Raw genomic sequence first — 23,916 nt, forward strand, 5'->3', positions numbered from 1 at the left:
GGTACTTATGGAACTAAAAATGAGATGAAAATGGCAAAAGCCTGCTTGAGTACATAGATAAAAAAAAAAAAAAAGGATTGCTGTGGACAATAAAGCCTCTTTATAGGTCTTGTCTTCATTTGGAGGCCTTTCTTAAAAAATAAAGATATCAGATTAATTTGATTAAAATTTTATTATAAATCTGATTTCATACGCAACCAAAATTTTTATATTAGTTCAACAATACTTTGCACACAGAGAGCACAAAAAGTACCATCACTATCAAAAAATAGGGGAAAAAGCCCTCACTTCTACAACAGCACAAAGAGAACCAGCAGGAGGGCATGACACTGCGAAGATCAAACGCTCTCCACTTTAGCCTCTGAGGGTTTTTTTTTTTTTTTTTGTCCTGTGAAAGCAGTCTCCCTGTCCTGTCAGACCAAAAAGTCTCCATACCCACACAACTTGCACAAACCGAGATCGAAAAAGCATCCGCCACACAGCCTAGCGCCTCCTCTAATTATTGGTTGGGCAACGAGTCGTGCAATAAGTAAAGCAAACAGAACCTGTTTCCAGAACATGCAGACAGATGTTTTCTCTAATGCTGTTGGATAATCCCTTAACCCCCTGAAAAACAAGATCATTACAGCTATTCCACACGCTGGATCTCAGCCACTGGTCCTGACATGCTTTTAGCCTCCAATGGGTTTGCCATTATGCAAATAGATAGTTCTCACACGAACACCCACACAAGCTAAGACAACTCAATCAGTAGTCATATATGTCTACTGTATATGCGACTATAAAGATCTTTCATTAATGGTAAGATGAACTGTAAGTGAGGTAAACTGAATTTCTGGGCTTATCTGAGGAGCTTATCACGAATGGACCTGGCATAAAGGCAAGAAAGGGATAACGTACATCCAGTGGTGCGTGTAGGGCTTGAAAGGTCGGCCGTGAGATTTGAGGGTAGATTCGGATGACTGGTAATTCGTTTACCTTCATGTCGTTCCAAGGCTGTATGATTTTCTTTCTGTTGTGGAACACAAAAGACAATATTCTGAAGAGCAGTTGGGTCCAAATAGCATTGGGACCCATTGACTTTCATTGTACAGACAAAAAAAAAAAAAAAAAAAAAACAGAATTATTCAAAATGTATTATGTGTTCCACAGAAGAAAGTAAATCATTCAAGTTTTGAAATGACTCTCTTTTTATCTCTTTATACAATAATTACACAAACACATTCAGACGGACAGTTGTTTTTGGTTTTGTTTTATTTGTTTATTGCATATTTGAGATATTACAAAAAAACATGCTGGATATGATAATGCATAGCTTGAGATTTAAGACTCTACAGAGAAGCCTTGCATTCAGACATATCACGGAAATAATGAGGTTCAAGTTCATTCATTAAAGGGATAGTTCACCCAAAAATGAAAATTCTGTCATCATTTACTCACCCTCCAATTCTGTATAAATGTCTCTGTTCTGCTGAACACAAACGAAGATATTTTGAAGCAAGTTTGTAACCAGGCCATTTTGGGGCACCATTGACTTCCATAGTAGAAAAAAAAAATACTATGGAAGTCAATGGTGTCCCAGAACTGTTCAGTTTCCCACATTCTTCAAAATATCTTCTTTTGTGTTCAACGGAACAAAGAAATTTATACAGGTTTGGAACAACCTGAGGGTGAATAAACGATGACAGAATTTTCATTTTTGGGTGAACTATCCCTTTAATCCGTCTGATTTCAAAGCCCTATCACAGTGGAATTAAATGACCATCTTTATCTACATTTTGGTTCACTCAATATATCAGTCGTGTCATTCTGATCACAGAAATCTATTTATGTTTCTATTCACAGTTTCTCCTCTGTTGTGTAAAGTCATTTAGTTCATTTCTTCTCATTCCCTTTTTTCCACATCTTTCACAAATTCCTCTAATTTTGACACTTCTTGCTCTGCACTTCCCCAAGCATCATTAAATGCTTTTTTCCCCTTTTCACACTTTAAAGGCTTTTTTCAAACAGAGTTCAATTCAACAAAATAACTACAAAAGTATATTTGCATAACCCACAAAACTTTTGCACCGAACAATCTTTTCTACACCAAAACTATTAACATAAGGTGCGCTGCTAAAATTGTAATTCTCTGAAAAAAGAAAAAAAATTAAACAATGAATAATTAAAAATAAAAGGTCAGTTTTAATAAATCAAACCATAAATAATGTCATAACACAATAAATGTTTAAATAAACAATTAAATAAAAAGTCAGAACGATAGGTCAGGGAAAAAAAAAGAGTCGAGACGATGACTTTTACAATAAAGGGACAGTCACACTATACTTTTCATTCCACTGACTTCTGTTCATTTGCATGCAAATGCAGGAGACAGGAAATGCAAGCTTGTGCAAATTTTGCTTCCTTCCAGAGTTCAATTAGGCAGAATTCACCAAATACATGTGACCAACAGAAGACTGATACTTTGACTGATTTGAATCCAAAAAGTAAGACTGATTAGCCCTAACTAACTGTTAGTTGGTTAGACTAGGTCTTAAAGGGGACCTATTATGCCCCTTTTCACAAGATGTAATGTAAGTCTCTGGCGTCCCCAGAATGTGTCTGTGAAGTTTCAGCTCCAAATACCCCACAGATCATTTATTATAGCTTGTCAAATTTGTCCCTATTTGGGTGTGACGCCATTTTTGTGTGTGTCCCGTTAAATGCAAATTTAAATTCCGGGCCTGATTTCCAAAAGAGGCCAGAGCTTTAACAGCTTCGATTGCTCAACAACAACAAAGCTGGAGAATCTCACGCAGCCAAAATGACATGTGTCAGTAACGGTCATTGTTCAAACCGGAGTCAGACACTGATGGAGAGACTCAGGAAGAAGTTCCAACTTTTAGAATGCATCTGGACAATTCTGAATGGTTAGTGGATAAATTGATGTAGCTGCTGTGTAGTTGATTCAACTCATCGACTAGCATGTGCCGTCATGTTAATCTTTTGTGGAAATCCAGCGTTGAATTGACCCTCGTTTGTGAAGCAGTCCAGTGTAAAATGGCGGCATGGCAACAATACTCTACTACAACAATGATTCCTCTTCTCTAAAGCAGCTCAACATTGCCTCACCTCCTTTGTTGCGCGTTTCCGGGGGCGGGGTTTATGTAAATTTTGCAGTTTGTGATGTCACCAACCCGGGAAGAAGCTCATTGTAGTCCCTACCTGCCGTTTGTTGTAGCTCTTAAAAAGAGATTTCTGTAAAATAAAATATCTCCCTTTGCACTGAACTTTGAGCGTCATAACTTTGCAGATGTTGTTTATGCTGAAACAGCAACATTACACACTAAAAAAAGTGAAAAAAGTAAAATCATAATCAAGGACCCCTTTTAAGATACAGTCTTAACTTAGTGGCTCTATTTATGCAACTGGACAGTGCGGTATAATGTTCACTTAGTCAGCCACTCTCTTCCTGTCAAAAATTTTCAGCATCTTCTAAGTGCTAGAGGAAACAGAACGACTGGCCCACACATCAAATTCCAATCCGGAGGCACCTTATCACCCCCTTCAGTCTCACAGAGGTGCCTCGTGTGCTCTGCACCTCCATCTCGTCAGCAAGTCTGTGAGGCTAAACCCTTAACAGAGAAAAAGGTTTTCTGAGGACAGCACAAGGAAAGAAGGCAGTGCGGTGTGTAAAACCAAGTTTGGCCGCTTTCTATAACAAAACAAAATCAACACTCAACTTTGCTTTTAAAGCCCTGCTAAATAATTTCACATCATTAGCGTGAAAATAAATCTGAAGACATTTGTTGTCAAGCACCACAGGCACAGAGATCATGCTGGAAAGTGGATGAGGAAAATATGCAAATTGGAGTCACAAAGGCACAAACAGTAGAGAAAATTATGGTTAGATACTTGTCTGGGCATTTGTTCCTCAATTAAACCAAATAGGATTTGCAGGAAAGTGTGAGTGTGTGTAACCTTGAGGAGAGAAGGTGAGCTGAGAGCCCACATTGTTGATTTTTACTCACAACCAGCAAATATCCCATAATATATTCAAAAATGTTCCATAATAAATTCAGATATATCCACATATAGGGGAGGATGACTGTAACACTTCTTGCTTTAATGTCTGTAACTCAGTATTTTTCAAACTTTCATATAATTTGCTCACACTTATCTGCTACAAATTAACATACAAATTACCAAATTGTGTAAATTACAAAAGCGCTGTTGTTACAAATGTCTCCACTACTGGTAGAGTCCAGTTACAGAAACGGTTGAAATTTTGTACACATATTTATTTGATAAATCAATCACTATTCCTATACCAACTCCCATCAATCCTTTTCCCAAACTTCAAGCATTTTATTTAAAAAAAAAAAAAAAAAAGGAAGAGAAAATATTATTCTAAAACTGCAGACAATTTGGGAAATAAAAAATTACACTGTTTTACAACCATCTCCAGTCTCTATTCAAAATAATAAAAATCGAACAAAACAAACTCTGTAACGTCTGATCTACATTTCTTAATCTCTATAGTAGATTGTTTAATGTGTCTTATTTTTGGAGAACTGATTCTAAAAGAACAACAAATTCAAACGGAACTATTTTAAAGATGTACTACCGTTCAAAAGTTTGTAGTCTAAATAGAAGAAATTAATACTTTTATTCAGCAAGGATGCATTAAATTGATCAAAAGTGACCAATTTTTAAACAATAGGGTATGTTTTCTACCCCTAAATTATGCATACAAGATTTGTTAAGCGAATAATTAAGCAGTGAGAATCGAAGCTGCAACTTGAATTGGACTGAATTAGCAACCATAACCTGCAACACTGCTGTGCAGAGGCACAGAATGTTTATTTTATCGTTTCATAAATAATAAAAACCAACACCGGTGAGGACCATGCCGTTGAGGTGGTCTCTGTGTAATTAGCAAAGTCTGACTACTACGCGGCACCTTTATTTTTCACAACCATGTACACTTTCACACACACTAAGTAACATGACCAAATGTGTTGACAAACTTTGACAAGAGGTGGCCTGTCTCTATGACGACAGTGATGTCAAGCAGATTGGGAACTGATTCCCAATGTACCGTTTGCTTTTGCAGCCTGTGTGATGGCTCTGGAGCCCAACAGGTTTTTCAACGTCCAATTTGCCATACTGACAAGACAGATCGAATCAAACTTTTGCTGTTTTCTCCAGGTGTCTGTCTTCATTATTTCAGCGTTTTTTTCTTTACCCTATATTGATTCTTGTGACTTATATACGTGTTTGCTACCAAAACTTGGTTAGTGTAGTCCAGTCTTTTGTCCAAAACAGATCTGGAGTTTCCTTTGACAGACCTTTGATCCGAGTCAGGTGCATTCTCACTTGAGTCTTTATTTAGTAGATATAAGCTTCAGTAGATAAAGGTTCCCTGGGACTCTCTGGAAGTAAGGTGATGTTCAGGTGCAACCTGCAGGTGCGGGTTCTCCTTTTTGCACCTCAGTGTGATGTTCACAGCATGGATTTAAAGGGCTCCATTCCAAGTACCCAAGAAAAAAAAAAGTATATCAAACAATTTGCCCACCTGCTATCGCCTCCTGTGACAGACCCAACAGAGTGGACAGCAAAAGGAATTGAGCAAAGTTTACAGAGAGAATCTTTCAGGCGAAAATGACATGACAGCTTCCCCGCTAACATCTGTAAGCGCTGTTATGGCCATCTGTAAAAGTGACTGTGACTGCAGAGGATCTCAGGCGAAAGGTCTTCAAGAAATCACACGTCCTTCAAATCAAAACTAAGAGCAGTTGACTGCTGGCCATCTGGTTTAAATCATCTCAAAATGGCTGAAAGAAGCTACATATGTTTTTTAGACAACAAGAAGAGCTGGCAGACTTTGTTCCGTAGCATATTCTTCCTTATTAACTACAAAATTACATAAAGTGGCCACAAAATGCCTTTGGACACTTTTGGTCACAAAAATCTCTGAATGTCATATCAAGCCAAGTGGCATTTGCAAACAATTTATGCTAGAGCTTGTGTCTAAATTTACTTTTATGAGCCATTTTTGCAATTACATTTAACCAAAGTCTGACAAGATATAGGAAATCCAAGTACTTAGGCTTAACTTTGAATAATTTATTGGTATCACTTTACAGTAAGGCTCAATGCATCAACAGCATTTGTGACCTGTGCTGGCAAAATGAGTTGCAAGGAGTATATTATCACATTCTACATTAAAAAACCTTCAAAATGATGTATGATTTGTTGGAATCCGACAAAAAAAACGAGCTACACCTGTTTGAAGTCGATAGAGTCAGCAAAGTCAATTTTGAGAAAAATCGAGTTAAAGTTTTCTGAAGGTTCCAAAACAAAATCACCTAGCAGCCAAACCTTAAAATCCCTGGTAATAACACCAAATTTGGCCCATATCTACAGGAAGAAATATATATTCAACTTTTTTCCATAACTCCACAACTGTTTGATTAACATTAATGAAACAGACAGCCTATATATTAAGACCTACTGTATCACACGGATCTAATATAATGTTACACATCAGATGTTTTTCCCCAACAGTTAACTAGTTCACTTAAAGGTGCAATATGTAAGATTTTTGCAGTAAAATATCCAAAAACCACTAGGCCAGTGTTATATATTTTGTTCACTTGAGTACTTACAATATCCCAAATGTTTCCAACTATTTGTAAATCGTGAGAAAATTGCAATTTCATCCAAAGCTCCGGGACGTGTGAGGAGTCGCCTGTCAATTGCGTCATACCCGCGTTAACCCTCGGTCTGCTTCGGTTTCCGATTTTATTTTGTAGAAACCATGGAAACACCAAAGACGCTTTAATATATTACACATTTTAATAGACAAGGGAACAACTGTTTTGATATATTTATAGACAGAAAACGAATTGTTGTTATATAGCTCAACACGTTTAGTCTTATTGTTTAAATCTAATTTTCGTGATTTTTTGCGAGTACCATGTTTTTCCATGCCTCAGAGTAAAACACTATTTTGTTAAGTAGCTAACATAGCATAATCAGATGCAGCTTTATTTTTAGTAACAGTAATACAGAATTTTCTCCATCATTCAATACCTTTTAAAATTAATTAAAATTAATTTTCAGTTTCCAGTGAAGGATCCAGCATGTTGTAAGCAGTGGCTAAACGCATAGAATTATAAACATGGAGAGAACCCCGCAATTGAAAATCTGAAAAACCTCAGTATTTCAATCTGGATGACAATGAACAAAGTGTTTTAAGCAAAACAGAGGGGAAAAAATGAAATAAACTGCCGTTCAGTCATTTCCGCCCAAAGAAAGAGCAAACGTTCATTTTACATATACTACTGACATTGTAACAATACAAAGTGGGTTGAAAATCGGGGAAACATACACATCACAAACAGAACTTAAAGCGCTGCCCTTCCACAGTTTAACTGAAAGACATTCACCAAACAAATGCTTTCAAACGGAGTATAATAACAGGAACACAGCACTCAGAAGAGACAGGCAGTTCAAGGTGGTGAATTTGTTACAGCTTGTCTTTTGATGGCTCAAACACAGCATGTTAAATCCCTCCCTGAGAAGTTTAAAATATTAAACCTAAAAAACATCTAGGTGAATTAGAGGGCCCGAAACGCTCTCACACTGAGCCTTGAGACCTCCTCAACATCAACTACTCAACTAGTCGTCCATCCACTCCACATACCTCTCTATTTCCTTCACCCTTTCCCCCGCAGTACTTCATGCCAGCGAGACAAGGCAACACACTGGGTGTGTAGGCAGGTAACTCATTACATGGAAAGGCACGGCAGCTCATTAGTCATCGACACAGACCGAGCAAGAAAGACACAGCGAGTGAAAGTGAGAAAGGGGAGATAGAGAATTGGCTTGTTCTTCCAGTGGCTGTGGGCCTGGTGATCTCTCCTCCCAGTACGAGCTCCTTATGTAAGAACTGAGGAAGACAGACAGCTGGGACTCACAAATACACACACACACACACACACACGCGCAATCATAGCCCTGCTCCTGCCACCTACAGCTCAGCTGTGCAGTGTGAGTCGGGAATGGGGATTGTCAGCCCCATGCCAGGATCTTTCCTACACACTAACTCTGACATTTCCCCTACAGGGGCCGTGGGCCGCAGCCTGGAGATATGAATCAAAGAAAGCAAAAATGGGGCCAGGCGTCAGATAGGAGGCTCTAACGGCAGAGCGAAACAACATTGTCGGATAAAAAGCACGAGGAGGCATCTTTCCCCAATCCGTGTCAACTGGCTGTGTTGATGGGAATGATTCATAGCCTTCTCAAAAGGGCCAGTTCAATGCAATGTGAGAATTGTTATCATCTCTTCACCCTCATATTTACATTTACATTTAGCAGATGCTTTTGTCCAAAACGACTTACAAATGAGGAGAACAATAGAAGCCTTTGAAAAAACAAAAGAGCAACAATATGTACTGTATATGGCTGTGACAAGTCCAAGTTAGACTACATGTAGCAAGGTTTTCCACCAGCAGGGAACAGTCAAGGTAAAGGTCCATGAAAGTGATTTTGTGCCTCTTTGGGATGGCGCCACAAGCCGCTGTTCACTTGCAGAACGCCAGCTTGTGGAGGGCACTTAAGTCTGTAGTGAGTTTAGGTATAGGGGTGCAGAGCCAGTTGTTGTTTTGTGGGCAACATCAGTGCTTTGAATTTGATGCGAGTGGCTATTGGTAGCCAGTGCAAATTGATAAAGAGGGGTGTTATATGTGCTCTCTTCGGTTCATTAAAGACCACTCTCACCGATGCATTCTGGATCACTTGCAGAGGTTTAACAGTACATGCTGAAAGGCCTGGCAAGAGAACATTACAATAGTCCAGCCTGGATAGAACAAGAGCTTGGACAAGGAGTTTCTGATAGGAAAGGCCTGATCTTCCTAATGTTATATAAGGAAAATTTGCAGAACTGGGCAGTTCTAGCAATGTGGTCTGTGAAGTTTAGCTGATCAATCAATCACAAAGGTTCCTGGTAATATCAATCCAAACCTGTATGATTGTTTGGTCTCTCATGGAGCACAAAAGGTGAATACGGATGGTGATTTTGGCTGTCAGCTACAAAAAGTACCATAAAAAAAAAAAAAAAAAAAAAAAAAAAAACATAAATGTTGTTCATATGTACCTTAGTTAAAGGGTTAGTTCACCCAAAAATTAAAATAATGTCATTTATTACTCACCCTCATGCAGTTCCGCACCCGTAAGACCTTCGTTAATCTTTGGAACACAAATTAAGATATTTTTGTTGAAATCCGATGGCTCAGTAAGGCCTCCATAGCCAGCAATGACATTTCCTCTCTCAAGATCCATTAATGTACTAAAAACATTTAAATCAGTTCATGTGAGTACAGTTGTACAGTGGAATATTTTTGGTGCACCAAAAAAACAAAATAATGACTTATATAGTGATGGCCAATTTCAAAACACTGCTTCAGGAAGCTTCGGAGCGTAATGAATCAGCGTATCGAATCATGATTCGGATCATTACGCTCCGAAGCTTCCTGAAGCAGTGTTTTGAAATCGGCCATCACTATATAAGTCGTTATTTTGTTTTTTTTGGTGCACAAAAAATATTCTCGTCGCTTTATAATATTAATATTGAACCACTGTACTCACATGAACTGATTTAAATATGTTTTTAGTACATTAATGGATCTTGAGAGAGGAAATGTCATTGCTGGCTATGGAGGCCTCACTGAGCCATCGGATTTCAACAAAAATGTCTCAATTTGTGTTCTGAAGATGAACGAAGGTTTTATGGGTGTGGAACGCCATGAGGGTGAGTAATTAATGACATTATTTTCATTTTTGGGTGAACTAACCCTTTAAGGTAGATGAGATGTCACGTTTAAAGGTGGGGTAAGCGATATTTCAAAAACGCTGTTGGACAGTGTTGATATTTGAAATCAACCCAAACAAACCCACCCCTCTCTTAGTGGTTGTCAGTGCGCAGTGGTTTACCTGCTCAACTCTCACTAGCTGGCCTCTGTTTCACATGCAATGCGAGAGTGGATGTCTGTTTATCACAGCTGACGTTCAACAAAATAATGCCTCATGAAAAATAAAGCGCAGATGATGAACGAACGGCAAGGAAGCACAAAAAATGAACGTACAGTACACAAGAGTAAATACAAACGAGTTTGTTGTTAGTCGCCAACAGCACAGCAGCTACAGACATTCAATGATACTCAAACCCAGTGTTACTCACATGTGAAGCAGAATCAAAGAAGCCTCTGCGTCTGTTTTCAGGCCATCCCTCTTAGCTCTCTTCAGCGCAGGAAAGCTTTTCTAATATTAAACCGTATCCTAAAGTGCTTGCTTAGTCATAAACCTTCATTCCAGTGATATCCTGTTGTATTGTCCTCTTGCTTGTTCTGTCTCCTCGATCATCATACGCCCCCTAATGCTGATTGGCTACATGTTTGTTGTTGGTTTCAGTCTGACTAACTTCCCAACAGTGTTTTTGAAATATGGCTTACCCCACATTTAATTTAAAGCAAATGAAAAAAAGCCTATGAGGACGAGTGCTGAAGCAGGTAGTGAGAAGGAGGGGTTAGAACAACTCAAATAATACAAATAATGCACATTAATATTCTCTAAATTCGACTTAAAATTTATTGGAATCAGATTTTGAAATTGTTTTGGAAAATTCTAATATTAAAATAGAATTACATGTTGTTTAAGTAGGAACATGGTTTTGAAACAACTCTAGTGTTTATAGTAACATCCTAAACTGTAAAATGACCAGAAAAACATTGGTCTTACAGTTTGACTTTACAGTTAAAAAAAAAAAAAAAAAAAAAAAAAAAAAACTGTCAAAGAAATTGACAAATAAAGTTTTACATAATGATAAACCTCACATTTCGACCTGTAAATGTTTAGTTTTTTTAGGAAAAAGGGACAAGTCAAAATTAGAAATTATTATATATATGGTCATTGACGAATAAGGTTTTTAAAAGTGTAAAAAAACAATGGAGACATAATTAATTTTGTAGTTTTATTAAGTGTTAACAACGAGATTGTGGTTTTTATAATCAATTAACAGTGCTTTTGTCATTTTTTACAAGATGGACAAAATTTGTCACCAGAAAAGTCATTCGGTTTAACCAAAATTTCGGTTTTACCGAATGACACTTTTGGTTACACCGAATGACGATATTTTCAAACAATGCTAACAGGCTGTTATCTAGCTAGCTAGCTAGCTAGTTAGCTTGCTAGCTAGCTGGCAAAAAGACAATCAAACATTTTATATTTAGTGCAAGTTTTTAAAATATTACAACATTTTCCATGTTTTATAGCGGTTGTACCGAATGACCTGATGTTTCGGGACATGTGTATGAGCAAGTGAAAACATGAATTTTTCAATTCAATTCAATTTTTTTTTTTTGCTCTCTCTTAACAAATAGTTAAGAGAGAGTTAGTTACTTTGCTTTATGACCATGTGGTCCTGTGCAGGTGTCTGAATGATGTCACATCCTGTCACATGATATCTACTGCATGACTTGATCCAGAATGGTCCCTTTATATTGGTTACTCCGAATGACATCAGTGAAATTAATTTTTCCGGACATTCTTTCTCATAACAAAGCAACGACTTCTACACATAATTTTAATACCATTTTGCACTGTTAATATATGATGTTATAAAATCATGCCAGAACAAAAAAAAAAATATACATTTATTTCATTTTAAGATATTTTAAATCACAAATGAAATGGCTGTATTGGCCTTTGAACGGTTAAACCGAATGACCTTTTGACACTTCAAAATATTCAAAATACCTTTAAATGTAGCAAAATATAATTAAAACCTTTTGGATTCTATAAAAGAGATCTAAAAGAGAGTACTACCTTACATATGTTGGATGTCATATCTTTGTTTATTATTATTATTATTATTATTATTATTATTATTATTATTAAGGCCTTTGGACAGAAAAATGACCTGTCACGTCATTGACCCATATACATATTAGATGTGCCAGTATTACGTATTACTGTATACTGCGGTAATTAGCATGCAAACTGTTATTATGGTCATGTCAAAATACTGTGAATAATACAAGTCTACCCCTAATTCCACCCCTGTATACAAAGCAGCACTGCACTACACACTACTTTATTAATTAGGATGAAAAGAAAATGCCATGAAATCTTTTCTGAAGACAGTCAGTTCCCTTCAGAGAAACATTCATATAAAGCCAATTTACAAGCCAGCCTTATCCCTTACAGCCTTGTTTTCATCCATGTAAAACTAAATATGTTGTCTACCCTGACTATGGTCCATTACAGGTTCTCTAAAGCTATACAAACAGAGCAGAGCAAAATGTATGCCATTATTCACAAAAATAAATGTTAGGTCTACCTGACTACACTGTTAATATTTATAATAATGATGGGGTCTTTCTAATTGAAAGTTTAAAAAAAAAAAAAAAAAAAAAATCGGATTCTTGGTCTTTTTAATTTTATTCATTATTAATAAGGCCCCAATACCCAATACTTTTTCACAAATTTAGGTGCCAATGATGAAAATATTTGTACTATTTGTACCCTGAGGAGACATGAACCACTTGGACTTGAAGAGAACAAGCTTTTCCATTTATCTCCAAATTCATAGGAGGCCAGCAATCACAAGTTTACAGATATCAAACCCTAAACTTGGCTTCACAGACATATTTTTGGACTGGAAAACATTTCTTGGGGGCTAAAGAAAAAACATGAGAAATAATCTACATTTTTAGCTCCCAAATACCACATAAGCAAAGTGTGAACAAAATCAACACAGCAAAACACTTCTTTAAATCTGTCTGATTTGACATGGACTGACCCAGTTGGTTCCTCTGAGCATTGTTAATTAGCAGAAGTTGAAAGTGCAGAAGTGTGAATGAAATGTGACATGAGCAGCCTGGATATTCTGCTAAATATATTCCTTCAACTCCATTATGCTGATGCACTCCGATGAACTTGGCAAAAGACATTCTCTTAAGCTTGTAGTCATGTATAGAAAAAAAAAAAAAATCAGGCATATTATTTTAATACTTAGAGTAGCGCAAACACATTTGCATAAATGTTGTGGGCTAGAAGGATAAAAATCACCTTGTTCAATACGACTGCGCTGAAAGGCTACAGTTGCGACTATATGCCAACATTTTTATGAAACATTATGAGCAACGATCGATACAATAAAAAGCCTAGACCTTTAAACAGGAAAGTGGATGAAAAGCCTGTTGCTATTCTGAGATGTCTTAGCTGTGAAGGCGGCATTATCAAGAACATAACACTTAGTGACAGACAGCACAGGAGGAGGTTTCTCTGAACTCCTCAAGGGCCTCAAACATGACAAAAACTGCAGGAGTCTTGGACCAGTGTTGTGTATACGTTCAATGGGGTTCACATGAGATCCTTTTACGCTTTCGAAGAATTGGCTGTCGGTGTATCAAAGTCAGACTGACGTATGCTCGGCTCTCGTGGTTTGTCGCAGTGTGTCTTAACATGCCAAACTCAAAGCAGAACACCAGATGAAGATGTTAAACAGCAACTCGGTACCACAGAGCTCAGTGATGTTTTATTTAACATGCTGGTAGCATGACTATATTTAGCCCTGAGTATCATCTTTTGTTTTGTTTTGTTTTTTTCATTAGGGGTAGAGCTAGTTTGCCCCGTTTAGTGTCTACCTGGAGATCTCAGAAAACTGCAAAACAAATCAAACAAATAAGTGACAGAATTCAGTTGATTCATTTCATTCATTTCCTAATTTAGATATCATAGGCATAAAATATATAATATCTTACTGGTCATCTGACCTATCACCGCAGATTAGCGTCACGCAAACGAGGGGTTTGGAAAAATGAATCGTTGAGCTCATCATTTGGCAGTCGTTGAGCAAATAAGGTAAAAATAAATGCATATTATAAGACAGTGAAAGTGTTTTTTGACCTTGCATGCTTGTAAACCTGTTGTTGGGGACTCCCAAAACAAAAACCTTTCAAATGCCATAATAGGGGCACTTTAAATGTACATTATAATGTTGTGATTACTAAATTCACTTTCACATTTAAAACTATAGATTTTTAGAAAAAATATAGAATGAGTCTTTTTTTGGGTTATCAGCTATAACATGAAAATAAGCATTTGCTGCATCTCAATTCGCCTACTTATACTATGCCCTAAAAGTATACTCTTTTTGTGAAGAAAAAGTACATGAGTATAAAGCAGAAGAGTAGGCAAGTTTCGGGACATACTGCCACGTCATAACTGCTGTTGCATATAGTTACATTACACAGTAAACTGGCCTGTCAATCATCTTGTTACAGTTTATGTCCTTAAATACACAGTCCAGATTTAATTTCATTTACACTACTCAATAATTCTTCCTACCGTACTGGAGAGAAAATAAGTATTACATTGATCTGCCAGTTACGGGTCTTTCATGTGAAGAACTCTCCTCATGTTTTTGCACAATGATGTGCTTAAAAGTTCACAATGTTGTTGTAGATGAAATAAATATTTTTAATCAGGTTAGAATTTGATTAATCACTCAAAGACCTTAATCTAAACCCCTCTGCTTAAAGGAACACTCCACTTTTTTTGAAAATAGGCTCATTTTCCAACTCCCCTAGCGTTAAACAGTTGAGGTTTACCGTTTTCGAATCCATTCAGCCGATCTCTGGGTCTGGCAGTACCACTTTTAGCATAGCTTAGCATAGTTCATTGAATCTGATTAGACCGTTAGCATCTCGCTCAAAAATGACCAAAGAGTTTGATATTTTTCCTATTTAAAACTTGACTCTTCTGTAGTTACATCGTGTACTAAGACCGACGGAAAATGAAAAGTTGCGATTTTCTAGGCCGATATGGCTAGGAAATATAATCAAGGAACTTTGCTGCCGTACCATGGGTGCAGCAGGCGCAATGATATTACGCAGCGAGATGCTAACGGTCTAATCAGATTCTCCGCCGGTTTCAAAACATGTCTCCGTTATATTGTCATTTTCTGCTCGACCGGCACTTTGCAACAACACAAGTGACTTTCAGCATGTTTCCAAATAACAACGTTTACGGTTTACGTGCGTGAGAGTCACAAACCACATGAAATCTGATCAGAGCAGTCAGACTGAAATAGGATTTAAAACCACATATGAATGTTGCTCTTATGTGGTTCATGTGATTTTTGGACGTTCACACCTGCTAAATCGGATCGGATCTCAATCGGATATGCACAAAAATCTAATTTGGACTGACAGTCTGAACAAGGCTTAAAAAAAAAAAAAAAAAAAAAAACTGAGAACCACTGATTTATTAATACCCAGCCAATCCACATACAATTCATATTTCCATTCCACTAGAAGTAGGTGCGAGTGTACGAGAGACATATGTTATACATTATGGCCATGAAGTGTGTGGGAATCCACCTCTAAGAAGGTATATGCACCTTTACCCTGTGTAGGTGTTTGAGGAAATGTAAATACACTGTGTGAAAATACCTACAAACTTGTGTCTCAGATGTGGAAACATGCTATTTGCTTATGTGGAAGTGGAGCTGATTGTGAGTGTGTATGTGAATCAGAGGCAGCTTTTGCTGTAATACATAGCAGCTTGCTCTCATTAGAGCTTAAAACCTCATCTTGTTTAATCAGCTTATACTTTGACTAGATTTACACAACCTCTTTTCCGCACACTGACATGGAGCTCAGTCTATCACAGACCACATGACAGTGGAGTCTCCAACCTCTAGTGTTCTTCTCAGTCCCATAAAGACCATTCAAGCTGATTCCAGTATGCAACGTTGTTTCTAATCCATTCTGGTTCTCAAACTGTCTAATACGATCTTTATTTTATCTCATGTTTGGGAGCTGTGCCTATTGCTGTCTTTAGTGTCATGTAACAATTAATCCTTTCCCATGGCCCTGGGGCAGACCAGTACGACCCTGAACAAACTGTAATCTGGGGCCACAACATACACATTAAACATCTGGAACTGTTTACCTGGTATTAACATCCACTTAGGCCAATATGATCGAGAGAATCGCTAAGCAAAAATGTAAATGGTGTCCAAAACTTTTGCGATCGGATCACTTGAAACTACATTCTGAGGTAAACCTGTCTGGTAGTTTGATTGGTAGTTTATATTTCAGCTTAGAGTTGTCAAAAGTACTGACTTCAGCAAGACAAGCCAATCACAGACATATCCGATGAGCGCGTCAACACAATGGCCAATCAGAGGTGTTTACGAATCCACTCAACAGTGCTCAAAGCATCACATTTTTAAAATTTCGGTACCGACTAGGTTCTATTTCAGACAAATATTAAATTCTATTTTTTTTGTGTGTGTGTGTAAAATCAAATCAGAATAAAGCACCGAATTAAATCATTTTAAAAGCCACGTTACAACCAGCAATGCATCTCGCAAAGAGAGTTGAGCAGGTATATATCAATGTATCTCTGAAAGGAACTGTCTTCAGAAAATTTTAGACAGCATTTTCTTTTCCTATTACATCCATATAATTCCAATTAAAGTAGTGTTTATGAGCACAGCGCGGCTTGTGTACAGCGGTAACCAGAAAACGCTATAATCGCTGATATTCCATAAGTGCCACCTACTGTCAGAAAGTGAATTGTATTTTCATTCAGTATGTCTGTTGTTTTTGTTTTGTGCGGGTATGCAAAGCTAAAATCAGACCAGAGTTTTTTGCTTTAAAGTCCCTCTGTAGTCAATAATTTTATCCCTTAAAACTCATCTTTGATCACAAAAATGACATATTTAAATGTTGTTTCCTGTGATTTTTTTTTTAAACTTTAAATAGCTTGAATGTAACTCTAAACCCTATATGCTAATTAGCCCCGCCTCCACTCACTCGCACAAACTCAGAGATCCACTCGGTCAACTTCCTGAGGTAAACGCTGCACAACGGTATCGCTTTTTACAACGTCGGACACATAATGGTAATTTAGATGATTGGCCTTTGGCTTGACTACGTTATCAAACAGCTAATGTGTTGCTAATATTACACAAACCATGTTCCCGGTCGCCATCTCGGAGTCAGACGGCTGCCTTCTTTAGATATAAAAAAAAAAAAAAAAAAAAAAAAATCAGGGTTTCACTTTATTTTAAGGTGTCCGTGTTACAATGTAATTATATATTTAAGTCCTGAGTACTAACAATTAACTACATGTATTTACTATAGGGTTAGGATTAGGGTTTGGTTTAGGGTTAGTCGCATGCAATTATGCATAATTTATAGTTATTACTACAGCAACTACACGTAATTTGTGTAACAAGGCACTGTAAAATAAAGTAACCAAAATCAGCATCCTTAAAAAACGCTTTGAACAACTTAGAATGAAAAATATGTAACTGGTATCAGAATCAGCCCATATGCTTGTTAACAAAAAATAAATAAATAAATTAAAAAATCAGCAATCAGAATCGGCAATGAAAAAATAATGATCGGCACATCCCTGCTTAATACCAGTTGTAAACAGTGTTCCTGCAATCTGTGGGCACCTGCTTAGGTTTCGCATGCTGAACAGTGGCAAAGGCTAATGATGAGCATTATTTTCCAACAAGTGCTTCACGTCTAAACAGCCGGAGCCCTAAATACCAACGAGGAATAAATGTCCCATGCAAGCCAAGCTAAAGGCCCTCAGAGAAACAGCAGATCGAAGAAATCCTGCTGGCAGAGATCCAAAGATGTGGCTGCGGGAATGAGGGGAAGAACATGCAGAAGAGGGATGGAAAGCTGTGGCTGATGTCAGGAGGAGACGGGGGCTTTTGCAAAGTTAATTAATGGACATTAATTGCTCTCATTAAACACTGACTGGTTTTAACAGGTTTTCGAGTGTCTGGACATTTGCGATGCTAAGCCCTGCTACGATGAGAAAGAGGTAGCTCTTTGACTGAGAGCACTATGGCTGTCTGATTATACACATTACATGACACACACTCAAAGCACTTCTCACACACTTAAGTGGACATAGAGACAGCGAGAGAGAGGTCAAAACCCTTGTACCATGATATTACTGGGACACTATATTGATGTTAATACCATGGTATTGATAACATACGTCAGAATACCATTTAAACACAATATGAAGAATATTCAAAGAAGAAAAGCTGGAAATATATAGAAAAAAGAGATTAGGTCAGTGTTTATTTCTACAGTTTTCTTTTTTTTTTTTTTTGTCAGTTTAATGAAAATGTCTTTTAAATGTAGTCAGTATTTAATCATGTTAAATTCAATCATTTTAGTCAAATTAAAAATTTGAGTTGATGAAAATATAATTTCAGTTATACCAAATAATTAAAATATTTTATATATTCATTTAAACGTAGTTCCATTCAAAAATTTGGGGTCAGCAAGACTTCTTAAAAAAAAAAAAACAACACTTTTGTTCTCCATGGACACTTTAAATTGAGTGATAGTAAAGTCAGATATCCACTTCAAATGTTGTTTGGAATTTCTTTTATCACAGGAATAAAGTACATTTTAAAATATATTAAAATGGAAAACAATTATTTTAAATTGTAATAATAATATTAATAATTTCACAATATTCCTGAGCGTATTTTCTCTGCAGCCAGACTGAGGTGCCAACTTTCACCTGAGCATGTGGATATTCTTGTTTTTCTCAACACGAACATGTGAAACAATATAAGCACAATAACCATATGCTAACTCAAGTGCATACGTTCTGTACGATAATTGGCGCAGTCTGCTTTATTAGCGTTTTATTTGCTCACACTGCTTGAGCTTAAATGCTTTTGTTCTGTATATTTTTTTTACACACTGTTTAATTGTTTTCAACTGAATGAAAACCTCAAGATATAATTTAAGCTTGTTGTGTATACTACTGCCTAATCATAAGCTTGTTCAGAAAGACAAAACTTAATGATTAAAAAATAACATCTCTATTTAAACTTTATTTAAATATACAAATATTTGAATATTACTTCTTTTAAAAAAAAAAAAAAAAGCCCAAATATTCAAATACAATATTTCTGAAAAATGCCCATCCCTATCAAAAACATTTAGAAAAAAATCTTACAGACCCCAAACTTTTTAACAATAGTGCATTTAAAAGAAATTCTTGCGGGTTTATTTTTTTCTTGTCAAATTTTTTTGTTAACAGTATGTTTTAATTAAAATAATTTATCACACATTTTCCCATCTCGTCATCATCATCTTTGACAGGAACCCTCAAAAAACCTTGTTAAAGGAACAGTTCACCCAAAAATGAAAATTATCCCATGATTTACTCACCCTCAAGCCATCCTTGGTGTATATGACTATCTTCTTTCAGACTAACACAATCGGAGTTATATTAAAAAAATATCCTGGCTCTTCCAAGCTTTATAATGGTAGTGAATGGCGCTCACGATTTCGAAGCCCCCAAAAAGTACATCCATCCATCATAAAAGTAATCTATGCGACTCCAAGGGCTAAATATAGGCCTTCTGAAGTGAAGTGATGGGTTTTTGTAAGAAAAATATCCATATTTAAAACTTTATAAACTATAATAAGCAGCTTCTGACAAACATTCGTATCCAAGTCGACTTATGGCGAAAGCGTAACCTCTGACTCATCTCCTCCCACACTCATATATCGAAATCCTACGACATTTCTATTTAAAAATTCTCATTTTAGACTAATAATTTATGACCAGTGTTTTGTTTTACTCTATCCTCTGCGCTTCCACCTTCGTCAATACGTCATTCGTTGCATCAGAAGTTACATTTCCGTGTACGCTTTGGATTGCGTACGGATTATAGTTTGCTTCAGAAGGCCTTTATTAAACCCCATGGTCCGTGTGGAATATTTTCATGACGGATGGACGCACTTTTTGGGGCTTTAAAATCGTGTGCCATTCACTACCATTATAAATAAAGCTTGGAAGAGCCAGGATATTTTTTAATATAACTATAATTGTGTTTGTCTGAGAGAACTTAGTCATTTACACCTAGGATGGCTTGAGGGCTATCCCTTTAACAATAGTTTTCATTGAGAATAACACTGGAACAAGAGCAAAAAGTAGATGGTTACATAAACTGGAAGTTGATGAATACAGGATGTGATTGCAGAAGGGCTGACAGCAGAACTACATCAAAATGAGAGATTTGTGTTAACCAGGAGAGTCATCAGACAGCAAGACTTTCACACAACCCAATCAAAATATCCAAAGCTGTTCGCTTCAACTCACTGACTCTATGCTCACCTCCAAATCGAACCAGCGGCCCTGAGTGAGACGGAACCATTTCAGTCCCATAATGTTTTTGTAATACAGATGAATCCTCTGGGAATGTGACACTTTGAATGTGGTTCCTGGGGCTAAACATATCTCAATGGAAACGCTCACCCATCTCTCCACAGCTGAGAATGTCCCTCATTATTATTGAGCAGACATCCAGAATAGGACTGCTTATTCTGAGGAAAGTGGGAACATACTTTAAAGAAACAGGTGGAACATTCATCCCAGGAGATGGTAGGAGAGAAATGAAATGTTTAGTATGAAAGGATGTAAAGGCTCTTAAAGAAATATCTGAGCCAAGAATGAAATTTCTGTCATTATTTACTCATCCTCATGTTGTTCCAAACCTGTATAACATTCTTTCTCTAGCAAAGAAAAGTCTGCTTGCCCTGTGACTATACTATGAACATAAACATTTACCTGGGAAAACAAAACAAAACAAAACAAAAAAACAAAAACAAAAAAACCCCCACAAAAATCAAAAAAACTAAATAAAAAACACAAAACAAAACAAAACAGCTGGTTGACTGGTCATAGCTTGTTTAAGATGGATGTAGCTGGTTTAAGCTGGTTTAAGCTGGTCTCTTAGCCTGGCCTAGCTGATGTTTAGCTGGTTGGTCAGCCTCCTGCCTCCCAAATGTGGCCAAAATCCGGCCTGCTAAACCAGCTATGACCAGGCTGGAAGACCAGCTAAGACAAGCCAACCGCTTAGGCTGGTTTTAGCTGTTTGGTTTTTTTTAGCAAGACTATTTGTTGTCACAGCACATTGTTTGTCATTAAATGGAGCTGCTAGCGCTCATTAGCATTAACATTATACCCAATCAAAGTGGGAGATGTGGCCAGACTCGTTCTTAACCTACACTGGACCATGATTTGTACTTTTGTATGCTGCGTGGTCTGCCCAGACTGTAACAAGATGTAATTGAGAAGAATAATGGTTTTGTCCACTTCATGTCATTAACTAGCGAGACCGTGATAGCTAGCTTGTGTCTGCAATTGTGTCTAATTTTCTGCTGAGCCCCAGATACGGGCTATGGTGGGGAATGATGATAAGTTTTTAATGAGCGCAAAGGTCTTTTGCAGACTCAAACACTGCCTTTTTTAACCAAGGACGTCTACCCAAGCCAATCCACAGTCCTTAGGTGCGCTGCATGAGGGAGACTGCGTGTGTGTGTGGTACCCACCTTTCAATGATGTCAGCGATCACACAGGCAAACATCTGCAGACCCTCGGGCAACTGCAAGGCCACTGCAGGTCAAAGACAGAGAGTCCAGTCAGTGCAATATAATACAATATGAATGCCCTGGTCTCCTGCATGTCAGTCTGGTGACGCAATAAATAAAATAGGGGTGTGCACAAACAGTTGAATATTCGACCTGTAATTAATATTCAAAAGATAAAAATACTATTCGAATTTTACTCTGTTGCTTTGCTGGCCGTAAATGTAGTGAATCCATGATAAATCCTAAGCAACAAAACTCGCAGTTATAACTAAATGCACTGGGTGGCGCTGTGGAGCGTGTTTAACAAGTTTATTTTATTTGTTTGTCACATAATGTTGTCGTCTGCCTCGCAAAGTTTGGAATTACTTAGATGAAAATCATCTTACAAAATGGAAATGCTTTTGATTAAATGAATTAATGAAACCGAGTTATCATAATATCACCACCATATTGAGAAAACACATGAAATCCAAACACCCGTTGAATGAGGAAAGACAGCTGTCCATCACTGCATTCACGACAGGTAAGCGCAGCTGTACCGCGAGTGAGCCGAGAAGATAACTTATCATAAAGCAAAATGATCTCGAGTATGGAAGTAAAATAATGCCATATGTTTATGAAACAAAAAGCATGTTAAATTGCACTACTTGAAATTTTAATTGTATTTTAATTAAGGTGACCAGATTTCTGAAATGGAAACCGGGGACATTTCCTATTTGAGTGGCCAAATATCGCAGAAATCTCATTTGTTATTATCTAATAATTAAAAAATGGTGACAATACATTTTTGAATTATCAGGCTACATTAATAATTATTATGATTTAGTTTGATTAGCCTATTAGGATTTTTGGTCTGGTTTTAATACAATTCACCAAAAAACTATTGCACTATTAATAGTAACCATTGTAAAAGCAGTTCAAAACAATATGCCTATTATGTTATAACAAAAGTATGACTTTACAAAAAATAAAACAACATAAATATAAAAAAATAAAATAAAAAAATAAAAAATCTCTGAGGTACTCTATAACCAACTCCGACAACCAACAGGCTGCTGAATGCTGGTCTGGCTTTTTTGCAATGTATTTGCGGGTTGTTTTGAACAAACTGTAAAACGGGGACATTTCTGCGGACAGCTCCATTAAAATTAGGGCGTTTTCCGGGGACAGTCACGGTTTTTCGTGTTCTGTCCCCGGAAAATGCCCTAATTTTAATGCATTGTATTTTTAGGGCTTGCATTTTTATGGGCTGAAATTCAACATGGTTGTATATATAAGCTGTGAATATTTCAATTCAAAACATTTCACACACATTTTCATTGTTAAAAATGCATATTCAGATTTCACTTCCAAAATATTCATTCTGTTTAAAAATACAACCTATAATATTCAGCAGGCAATTTTCGGTCCATTTTATTTCATGTCCACAAATTCGTGTCCACAAATTCAGTGGTTCAAATTTCAACATTTCACATCCGGGAACTGCAGGAAAAGCAGTAGAGTACCGAACATAATCTCCATCTGCTGTTAGTCAACCTCACCAGCAGGTGGTGCAAGTGCATATTGACGAAGAGCAGAGCAACAGTTAGAGCAAGTCATTCATTTCATTCATTAAAACGGATTTACAGTAACGGAGCAAGCGGTAAGTGCGTGAAGATTATCAGGGACAGTAGGCTATATATGCAGAAAAGCTGATAAAGACACAGAAGTTGTGTTTACATTTAATTCAATGTCTTCACTGTTACTTTCCCTGTGTAGCCAACATGAATAGCCAATAAAAAAACCCTCAAATAAACTAATAAATACATTTTATACAAGTGAAACATTTTATTTGTGCGGTCAACTAAATGTAATGTAAAATAATTTGGGGCTCCATAAACAGTTGGTTTTGACTTAAACACTATTTTGCTTATCGGACCTATACAAGAACATGTAGTCACATTTACCAATGCGGCCACAAATATAACAAGCATCCCTATTATAATCTGTATTCTATCAAATTTACTCTAAATAAGGGTGTCATTCACTCAACAAATGAGTATGAGACCTCAAAACTATTTGTCGAGATAAAAACACAAAACTTTACCTTCTGTTTAGCACTTATTAATGATTTTGTGTACTGAGCTATATCACAGGAACATCCGAGCACAACTACAGCAGCTAATTATTTAAGGAAACCACAGTACAATACTTTAGATGGGGTTGTCAGCTCTCACGCATTTGGTGTGAGACATGCTATTGGCTTCTGTCTCGCGCTTTCACAATGCCAAAACACAAAAGTCATGCCTCATTATGAGCAACCAGTTTCAATCATGAAATGCAGCCAACAAATTGTACAGAGAAATTAATTGGTTCAAAGAAACGGAGCACTGGCTATTTCTATCTGGCACATTGCTGAGGTTGAACACAAACTTAAAAATTTTCATTGTCT

At 36.9% G+C, this 23,916-nt stretch overlaps 1 protein-coding gene across 1 annotated transcript in view; it reads right to left on the reverse strand.

The window, feature by feature from the left end:
* dph1 (diphthamide biosynthesis 1) overlaps positions 1-23,916 on the reverse strand; it is a 111,435-nt gene that overhangs the window by 69,315 nt on the left and 18,204 nt on the right. The window contains exon 3 of the mRNA XM_051862635.1: positions 21,447-21,510. Coding sequence (XP_051718595.1) covers positions 21,447-21,510 — 64 coding nt within the window. The remainder of the gene's footprint in view (positions 1-21,446; positions 21,511-23,916) is intronic.

This window comes from Ctenopharyngodon idella, chromosome 15 (assembly GCF_019924925.1).
Source record: "Ctenopharyngodon idella isolate HZGC_01 chromosome 15, HZGC01, whole genome shotgun sequence".
NCBI lineage: Eukaryota > Metazoa > Chordata > Actinopteri > Cypriniformes > Xenocyprididae > Ctenopharyngodon > Ctenopharyngodon idella.